This window comes from Haemorhous mexicanus, chromosome 2 (genome assembly GCF_027477595.1).
Source record: "Haemorhous mexicanus isolate bHaeMex1 chromosome 2, bHaeMex1.pri, whole genome shotgun sequence".
Classification (NCBI taxonomy): domain Eukaryota; kingdom Metazoa; phylum Chordata; class Aves; order Passeriformes; family Fringillidae; genus Haemorhous; species Haemorhous mexicanus.
The window spans coordinates 105,075,992-105,086,699 of record NC_082342.1 but is presented as its reverse complement, the minus strand read 5'-3'; the positions used below and the strand labels follow the sequence as shown (position 1 = coordinate 105,086,699).

Here is a 10,708-nt window from a genome sequence, read left to right as displayed (position 1 = left end):
TCTGGGGCGGGGCGGGAGCGGGGCGGATCCGGGATGGGATCTGGGGCGGGGCGGGAGCGGGGCGGATCCGGGATGGGATCTGGGGCGGGGCGGGAGCGGGGCGGATCCCGAAATAGGGAGCGGGGCGGGGCGGGAGCGGGGCGGATCCCGGAATAGGGAGCGGGGCGCATCCCGGGATGGGATCTGGGGCGGGGCGGGAGCGGGGCGGATCCCGGAATAGGGAGCGGGGCGGATCCCGGAATAGGGAGCGGGGCGGAGCTGGGAGCGGGGCTGATCCCAGGCGCGAGGCAGGGGCAGTCCGGCGCAGCGATTGGCGCTGGTTTTCCCGCGTGACGCCGCTCCAGGCGGTGATTGGCTGCGGCACAGCCCCCGCGCGGGCGTGTCTGCGGCTGTGACCGGGAAATGGGGCCATGGCGCCGGGCAGCGCGCAGGGAGCGCCGGCCGCCGGCAGGTACGTGCACGGTCCCCCCGCCCTCACCGCCGCCCGCGCTGTCCCGGGGCGGCCACCGCGGGGACCGGGTTCTTCAGAGGGCCGCGGCGCCGCCCCTCCGCGCGTGCGGCCTGCGCGGGACGCACGGTGGGCCCGGCGGCGCCGCCGACACTGAGGGGGCCGGGGGTCGTCGCGGGCGGCCGCCGGCGAGTGATGGCGCCTTGTGGTTCCTTCCCCCGGCAGGAGCGGGCCCGGGATGGAGGGCGGAGGCCCGGCGAAGCACAGCGTGTGCATGGTGTCGGACTTCTTCTACCCCAACATGGGGGGCGTGGAGAGCCACGTGTACCAGCTGTCACAGTGCCTCATCGAGCGCGGCCACAAGGTCCTGGTGGTCACCCACGCCTACGGTCACCGCAAGGGCGTCCGCTACCTCACCAGCGGGCTCAAAGTCTACTACCTGCCCCTGAAGGTGATGTACAACCAGTCCACGGCCACGACGCTCTTCCACAGCCTGCCCTTGCTCAGGTACATCTTCGTGCGGGAGCGGGTGACCATCGTGCACGCCCACAGCTCCTTCTCGGCCATGGCCCACGACGCCCTGTTCCACGCCAAGACCATGGGGCTGCGGACCGTGTTCACCGACCACTCCCTCTTCGGGTTCGCCGATGTCAGCTCGGTGCTGACCAACAAGCTGCTGACGGTGTCCCTGTGTGACACCAACCACATCATCTGCGTCTCCTACACCAGTAAGGAGAACACGGTGTTGCGAGCAGCCTTGGACCCTCGGATAGTCTCTGTCATCCCCAATGCTGTGGATCCCACCGACTTCACTCCAGACCCCTCGAGGAGGGATGACAGTACAATAACAATTGTTGTTGTCAGCAGACTTGTTTACAGAAAAGGTAACGGGGATCAAATGTAAGCTTGTTTTGGTTTTCTTTCTTTGGAGAGGTTTCGGTCAAGTACCACTTCGGCTGTATCTGTGGTATGGATGGAATTTTCACTGGGAGTGGTGAGGTGGCTGTCTCGAGCTTTTGTGTTTGTGACCTCAAGAAGAAGAAATGTACTTTTGTTTTTGTGCATGGTTGGTTCAGAGGTGTGTTTCCTTTGTAATACTGAAGAGACCAAAAACTGCAGTTTGTGAAATGGAAGGTTTGGCTCGTATTGGACATAAGATTTGGAACCTAATCTATATATTCTGTTAGAAATGTTTTAATTGTTTTTTATTTAATCCAGTGACAGCAACTTAAGTGATTTTTTTTTTCCATTTTTGTCTCCTTTGAGGTCACAAGTTGTGGGTTTTTCATATTTTGTGTACAGTAGTTTAACTGTCTTCAGAAGATGTTTTTTTCACTTCTTCTGCTCCTGAATATAGTTGTAGATGTGGGCTACATCATGAGAAGTTCTGAAATCAAATACAATAATGGCTTGCCCTAAATTTTCTCCTCTTAGGTATTGATTTGCTTAGTGGTATAATTCCTGAGCTCTGTCAGAAATATCCAGAGATACATTTCATAGTTGGAGGAGAAGGACCAAAACGAATCATACTGGAAGAAGTCCGGGAGAGATACCAGCTACATGACAGGTTGGTTCTGTGGGTGTCCATGACCCTTCGAGGTACTTGAGGGGTGGGGACCTGCCTGCCTCCCTCCTCCAGATAAGCCCCAAAGCTTGAGGCTGGAGGTCTAAAGGCAAAGGAGATAAACCAGACACTGAAGACTTTGAGATCTGGACTATGGTCCAGCAAGTTAATTCATATTTCTGTGAATAGGCCCTGAATGAGCCTTCATTGAGACATAGAAAGGTGACTTAGATTTAAATCTATCATGCCCCTCTCTGCAACCATGATGCTTGGATCTCATATGGCATCAGGTGTTAACAGCTCATTTGTGCCATTGCATGTCATGATGACTGCTAGGAATTTATTATTTCAGTATGAAACTTTTCAGCGTAGTGCTTGTCTCATATGTGTTCTTGTGGTGCTACTAACATGTTCCCTGGTGCTACCATGTTACCAGAATGTTGCCATGATACAGATGCATTTATGTATTTCTATTGGGTTTTCTTGATCAAGAACAGTTTCATAGTCTCAATTGTTCACTTTACTTTCTAGGTTTTTTTGTTGCCTGTTTTGTGCTTTAGTCAGTGATTTCCCCAACTAAAATTGTCAGTATCATTCTAATTTTACCCTTTATTGTTTTCCACTACCTCTTCAAGATGATAGGTGCTGAGCATTGTATCTTAAAAACTTTTTCCCTTGTCAGATTCAGATTGGTCAGACCTCACACTGAAAATTCAGATAATGCATTTGACAAATCTTTATTATTCACTGAATGAAGCCATTTTTTCTTGCAGAACTAGAAGGTTCAGTAGCAATTTTCTGGAGGCAAATGTAATTAAAACAGCAAATTCTCCCACCAACTTTATTTTCAGAAGCTTCTTTCAGTGTGACAACAAAAAAGCAGGATCTTCTATTTCTCCATTGCTGGAGGAATTTAGAGAAAACTAAACGGAGGTGCCCATCTCTGTTTTCTCACTATATGAGTGTGAACCATTGGTACCTTTTTCAGAATATGTTGCATTATTATGGTCCAAATGTAGTGCTTATCTCTGTTTTTATTTTGTTTTGTTTTTTTTTTTTTTTTTTTGTATGCAGGGTGCGTCTCCTAGGAGGCTTGGAACACCAGGATGTCAGAAATGTCCTGGTCCAGGGGCACATTTTTCTCAACACTTCCCTCACTGAGGCCTTTTGTATGGCTATTGTGGAGGCAGCAAGCTGTGGTTTACAGGTAAAAAGAAAAAAAAAATCTCAGTATCTAGAAAGCATGTATCCATTTTAAACAGATTTCACAATGAAATAATATGTGCTTATCATATTGATTTCATCTGAGGCTCTGTCTTGACAGAGGTAAGCAAATGTTATCACCATTTACAGATCACCTGGAAGCTGAGACAGAAGGGTTAACTCTGAGAAGAATTTTGTCCAGAATTGGCAAAATACTGTTTTGTATGTACTCCCTTACAGAGTTTTGGGGTAGTTGATGTTCACAAAGGTTTACTTTGAAGGGAGCTGCAGAAAAAATTGCCTTCCTGTGTAGGAACTCAAGACAAGTTGGAGAGAGAGAGAGAACAGTAAAAGCCCTGACTAATTTACAACTCAGACTGACAACTCAAAAAGAAGTTGAGTCAGTAGCCGTAAAGAATTAGAGTTTCACAATAAAAGATAAAGGAACCTTATTGAGAAGACAGACTGATAAGAGTACCTAATTTACAGTAAGTATAGAAAATGGGAGTGGCTTTAATTTTTTCTTTACTTCAGTATCTTTTGACAGCAGTTACTGCCCTGTTGTAGTTACTCTCTTGCCATCTCTTCTCTAGAGGTGAGGAAGTTCTGCAGTTTCCTATTGCCCAATGTTTAGAGATGATTGCACAATGTGAGTCTTAGTAATTTCTTATTTACCTTTAAAAATAATAATTCAGATTAATATAAATAAATTTTTGCAAGTGTTCAGTAACCTAGGAAACTGAAATTTCAAGTATGTGGTAAAATTATCCTCTGCAAATAGAGGTAACAGGGTTTTTTTGAGATACTGTGGCAGAAATGTCCAAAATCTGGTTACAGAGGTTTAGTTGTGTACTGCGGCAAACACCTTCAGGAAAGGTTTCATAACCACTCTTTAGACCTGTCTAATTAGTCTTCTGTTTTATCATGGCACCAAAGAATCATTCTGGACAATATTGAAGGTAATCTGCTATGCTTTGTCTTCTCTGGGGTTTACACCTTTAGTTCACGTACTGGTCAAGTTCCCAAACCAGGATGTTTTCCTATTCTTTTAAATAGCTGCATCTAAACAATGAAATTGCCATCACACAGTTTCATTTTTTATGTTGCATGTGTGCCATTTCTTTTGTTTGTTTCAAAGGTGGTGAGCACGAGAGTTGGTGGGATTCCAGAGGTACTTCCAGAAAATCTCATCATTTTGTGTGAGCCTTCTGTGAAATCTTTGTGTGATGGACTAGAAAAAGCTATTGCCCAGCTCAGATCAGGAACTCTGCCATCTCCAGAAACTGTTCATAATGAAGTAAAGACATTTTATACATGGAGGAATGTAGCAGAGAGAACTGAGAAAGTATGTATAATTACTTCTTTTAAATTCTCTGAAAGTAAATGTCTGAAACAATTCTTGCTTTGAAATATTACTATGCACATTCACCATGTAATATTCCAGTGTAATTTTTCAGCATGTTTCCTCTCAAACACACATGGTTTTGAAAGGTCCAGAAAATGCTGGGTTTTTTTTCCCCGAATACATTCCTGGATGTATTTTCTGTTTGTATGTGTATTTTCTAACATGCCATAATTGCTGGTAAATATTTTAAAGAAAAACCTAGATCATTAGTTAGATTTCTACTCTTTATTTGTTCAAGTCTTGACATGAAGTAACCTTTCTGGCATAACTGGAAAATGTGCTGCATAAGGTGTATGATAAGGTAAGAACAGTTCATGACAAAGCTTTACCATGTGCTAACAAGTAGTTTAAAATTATGAGAAGTAGTTTGATGCTGGAAGGCTGAACACAGTTGAGTTTACATAAGCTGTGGTTGTAATGAAAATTTATTTTCAGAGTTTTGAAATTAGATTTTCAGAACTAGAGCTGCACTTCAGCAGAAAAACATTGCCTTCAGTGAAGAGTTTTGGCTGCAGTAATGTTACAAACACCTGTGGAGCTGTGTCACTTCTGCCTTCAACTCCTGTGTTTTAGGAAGGAGAGAGTGGCTGAACCCCATGCCTCTTACTGCACTCAACTGTATATCTCTCACAAGCCTCCTTGAAGTGCCATGTACAACCAATTTATTTTATTATTTTCAAGTGCCAACAGAATCATTCATTTTATGATTTTGTAACTGCAGGCAACATTTGAATTGCAAAGTTTATACAGACGTTAGCCTAGATTTGAGTTTGCTTTATATAGCCTTTTCTTAAAAAAACCCACCAATACTTTATGAAGGAAAATAGTCATAGAATTGGTAGAAGCATAGATTGTAAATTGTACAGAAGGCAAGTTTTGTTATCAAATTAAGTTACCTGTTACAGAATGGAGTCTGTAACATTCTTAGGAAAATAACTGTCCTTCAAGCCTTTTTGGAGTGGTTTGTAGTTGGTGTGGTTGACATGTATAATAAGTCACTAGTAGCATGTATTTGCTTTGTGCAGTAATTGAACTGCTGTTTCTTTAAACAAAAATCAGGAGCCTATTAGGATTTAGTTCATTGTTCAAATACAGAGATTTGGAATAGTGCCAAACTCACCTATGAGTTCATCCATCTTTGTGTTTAAAATCTAGTAATTGCATGTTCAAGCTCTTCCTGGGACTGATGTGAATATGAGATTAGAACCCATTCAATCCATTAAAATCCCCAGCCCTTTCAGTATAATATTACATGAGAGACAAATTATGCAGCCTTCCTAGCTAATGAAATACTTCTGAAGTGTGTAGAAGAAGAGAATGTTTCATGTTTCTCCTTAAATGAACAAATGAAATATCTAGAACAAGACTCATAAATTGGCACTTAGAATCTGCAAAGCTTTTTGGAGGGCAATATTTGTCCCATCTGGTAGCTAAGACTAGATCATTTATTTTGTGCAGTTATGACAAAGTACTGCCTGATTTTTGAGGCAAAATCAATGCATTTTTAAGATGTTGCTTTCTGTTTCCTCTCTGTTTAGGTGTATGACAGAGTTGCAGATGAAGTGGTTTTACCTATGGAGGAGCGACTTGACAGACTAATGACTCACTGTGGGCCAGTGACTGGGTGTATTTTTGCTTTTTTTGCTGTTGTGAACTTCCTTCTCTTGGGGTTTCTGAGGTGGATGACTCCAGATTCCATTATTGATGTTGCAATAGATGCAACAGGACCTAAGGGTGCATGGACTAAACAGTATCTTTTTGGAAAAAAAAGAAGAGTTAAAGAAGAACTTCCAAACTCCTAAATTGCTCAAGTGGAAAGGGACAAATGTGTCAGTCACTAAAGGTTTTGATGCTTGCTGACAGAGACATTACTCTTAAAACTCTTCAGTTTCTTTCTGAAGTTCTTGGAACGAAACTTAATTCAATGTGCTACCTCAGTTTAGGATGATGTTCTTAGTTCAGTTTTGGATTCATGCAAATTTATGGACGTCTCTTTTGCACTGAAAGCTGGGAGGAAAACATGCATTTTTATATATGTCAGAAGCCTTGGAAACAAATATACAAGATTTTCCTTGATAACTTGAACATTGCAGAAAGGGACTTAAGTGTTTGGGAAAGCAAAACACAACTATTAGCCTGCTGTAGTTCCTGCTAATCCCTGATTTTTACTGTGATTTTTATTTTAAGACTTCTTTCAAAATAATTAAAAGCTCAACAAAATACACCTTTTTTGTCCTAAGATGAAAATGGAACTTGAAATTAGTCATAAAGTCCATTACCATGTAAATTTCAGAGATTTAGTTCTAGCAGTTGTGTCCCAGTGACAGTGTTTTGCCTACGTAGCATTATAATTTTGAAGTTCTTCCCTAGTCAGGATTTAGCACATCCTGTTGCTAAATCAACATTTGCCATAATGGTTTTCTGATATTTTCAGAGGTGCTAAATTTTTCCTGTTCCCTTACATGTGTGAAAGTGGCATAAAGCTTATAGTGGTTTTAGGTTTAGTTTTTGTTTTTCAGTACATTGGGGAAGAAATAGTATTATTTAGAGATAATACAGCCTTTAGAAACATCTCAGGCCTGAAAACTTCCAGCAGTCTGTGCCAAAGTGGGAAGTAACACATGTATGAGAGAGCAAAAACTGTGAAGGGCTTAACAAGCACACTTGTGCTTACCTGCTCTCTCCCACCTCCCACCCACCCTTCCCTTTTCCCCCCACTTCTTTCTCCTTCCCCTTACTTATGACCAAAGTGGCATTTCAGTCCATCTCTGGGAGGGACGGCATTCAGGGTGAATGATTTCACTTCACCCACATCAGAGACACTGGCTGGCAGGTGCTGCATGTGAAATCTTGGGGAGGTATCCCTTATGTGGAAATAACAGTGGCTGTGCTTTTCATGGAGAGACAGAGAGAAGGAGCAGCTGTGAGGAGTCTGAGTGATGTGTATGTGGGGCAGGAGACAGCACAGCATTGTGCCAATGTGTGTGAGAAGAGGTGTTTATATCATTTGTGTCAACCACCTCTCAAATTGCCCCTTGTCTGATGCACTGGGTTAGTTTCTTTTTCAAGCATCACTAATGATGATAAGCTTCCTATTTTATGACTCTGGAGTATTGTGTGCTGTTGGACACTGTATTAATATTAAAACTGTGCAATATGAAAACACTGTTTCCAAGCCCTTGAAGAGTAGTATTCAACACACTACTTCTGCCAAATTCATGTTGTTTGGGTAGAGATGTAATTACACAAGCATTTTATAATTTCATTGAACATATTTTCATGAAACACAAAGATAATGTAAATAATTGCCATATATAAAGTCTATTTTCTTTTACTAGAATTTTTAGCCTTTGATATGTAACATACAGCATGTAATATTACAAATTGAGTTTTTCAAACTCTGCATTAAAAGTGGAAGTCATCTAAAAGGGTGCCACAAGGTTTAAGGATAAATGGGTAGAATTAAGCTAATATCCTACTTTTCTAAGTTATTCTTTTTTTTTATATTGTTCAAGCATTCAAATTTCTAACAACCTTTTGAAAATACTGATTGCCACTCCAGGGAGATGTTATATGTATGTGTGTGTGTAACTTTAGTAATATTTTGTTTGTTGTCTTTTAGTTCTGTTTGGTTTTCTGCAACATCTGCAAACACAAATCAAAAGGAATGTGTGTATCTACTCAAAATAAGTTTTTTTTTGTGGAACATTGTGTACTTGAGAATAACATAATGAGACCTTGTTATAGTCTTCTTTACAAGACCAATGTAAAGTTTATCTAGAGGTTTATTTACCTTTCCATAAAGAATGGATACATTTCATTAATATGTGGTAGCATATAATTAGAAAATACAGAACTACAAACCATAATGCTGCTTTTCACCAGTGGTTGTTGGAGTTCCTATGAGAATGTGTTTTTTAATAATCATTTTTCTGTACAAGCTGCCATACAAACTTAACCCATAACTGGTTTTTAAATAACACCACTTGTATTATGCAGAACTTCATGGGAATGATTTGCTCACTGGACTCGTGCAGTGGAGTAAAGGACGATGCCACAGAAACATTTACAGTTTTACTAAATATCAGTGGGTAACATGAAAAAGGTTAAATAAAATAAGCAGAATACTAAAAAAAAAAAAAAAAACTACTGAAATAATGAGTGTGGTTAGCAATTAATAAAATAATTTGTTTAAAAAAATTAAAATGTTTCAGTTGTGCTTGCAGGTAACATTTGATTGTTGTAAAATACCAGGGGAATGTTAGGAAAGGGAGAGTGTCACTAATTAAGCAATGTCTTGCACAGAGCAGAGCTTCTGGTGTGTAGGAGGAGCAGGAAGACCTGTATAGAATGTCCCCCTCCCAAACTGCAATGAAATTCCATCCCCAGGCATAAGGAGGAATGTTGTTTCCAATACATGATGTGCAGACACTGTGAATTAAGGTATTGAAAATTGTAGGTTAAACCATACAATATACCATACAAACATCAAGTAAAATATAGATACAAGATTAGTCTTTCAGACTGTGTTTTAGTGGGTGTGGATGTATCTGTGAGAAGGTAACTACTGTAAGTTACTTGGTTTGTGGTCAAGTTTTTCTGCATCTGTTTATATTTTTTCCCTTTGTGATATTTATTTCTCTTGACTTGCACCTTTTTTTCATATATGCCTAGGCTTTTAAAAATTAATTGTAAAAGTCTTTCTGGTGCTTTTTGCTTCAGTAAAATACAGACTTTATGTAAATAGATAAAAGAATCTCAAAATGGTTTCATATTTTGATTTTTTTTTATTAAAAGTATTTCAATATTTTTAGTGTTTAATTGCTGTCTTTAAACTACTCTCATGATATTTGCTGTGCATCATGACATTCAGTAGTATGTTGACTTTCACAGTTTTCCCTAATGACTTGAACATTGACAGAGATAAAAGGTGCATATTTTTTAAGAGACTAATGACAGTATGTGGCTATGTGTCTGAATTTAATATTTTGCCAACATTATACATTTTTCTTGTAAACCTGGCAGGTAGATTATGTTGCTTTCAGATCCTGACATGCTTCAACACGGTCACAACTCTAGAGATGCTACTTGTGAAGGATTCATTGAACTTTAACTGTGCATGGCTGGTTATTCAGGCTGCTTGTTTAAGCAGGAGGGACTGGTGCATTCCCTGGGAACACAGGCACTGGCTGCTGCTGGAATTTGCTGCCCAGGCAGCAGCAGGAGTTTCAATAACCAGGCCCTACCTGGTGTGATGGGTGGCAGATAGGTGAGATCACTCCCACACTGGCTTGAGAGCAGCCAGTGAATCACTCTCCACATCTCTTTTTAAGAGGAGTGTTGTAAGTAGGCTCACCCAAGGATGCAAATAAGGTAAGGCTTGTGTGGGAAGCAGTGTAATTTATTAGATCAAACTGATAGAAAAGAAGTGGCCAGGCTCTGTATGGACTCCTTTGTTCTCATCTCTTCTGTTTGAGTGTTTCTGACTTTTTTTTTTTTTCCCCAGTTGCCTAACTTTGATTGAATACATTTGATACTCTAATCCCAACTAAATACATTAGAAACACACTGCTGTAATTCAGTGTGTGTAGCATAAGAATAGACCAATACCTCTTTGAAGTTCTTTGAGATGAGCATTCCTCATCCTTTTATTTCCTTGCCAAATTCTTTAGGTCACATCTGATATTTCTCCCTAGAAGTTGGATAAAGTTAAGGTGAACCTTACAGAAAAAGAGTTATTTTCTAAACTGGATTGCCTTTTTTTTCTGCTTATTTCTTGCAAGTGTGCAAACTACCATATATGAACATTACTTTTCGAGATTTTTGGAGTATCTAGCTAAACTACTTCAATTTACTTTGTCATGACAATTTTTTTGAAGGATTAATATATTTTTTTGGATATTTTGATTTAACAATTTTGTAATTATCCTAGAGTTAAGGAAGAGTGATTCATGGAGTAGTTTGGGCGTCTTGCAGAAATCAGTGAGGTGTGCTTTTTCTACAGGGGGTTGACTTGTTCACTCAAGTCTGTTAATGGAGTTGCATAATGATGCTCAAAAGAGCAAGGGAGAACGATGACAACCCTGTG

General features: G+C 40.7%; 1 protein-coding gene across 1 annotated transcript; it reads left to right on the top strand.

The window, feature by feature from the left end:
• Positions 1-344: 344 nt before the first annotated feature.
• Positions 345-9,384, top strand: PIGA (phosphatidylinositol glycan anchor biosynthesis class A). The gene is made up of 6 exons (XM_059839806.1): positions 345-451; positions 674-1,332; positions 1,883-2,015; positions 3,087-3,219; positions 4,354-4,560; positions 6,159-9,384. The coding sequence occupies exons 1-6, from the start codon at positions 411-413 to the stop codon at positions 6,420-6,422; spliced, it is 1,437 nt and encodes a 478-aa protein (XP_059695789.1). The 5' UTR covers positions 345-410; the 3' UTR covers positions 6,423-9,384.
• Positions 9,385-10,708: the final 1,324 nt, after the last annotated feature.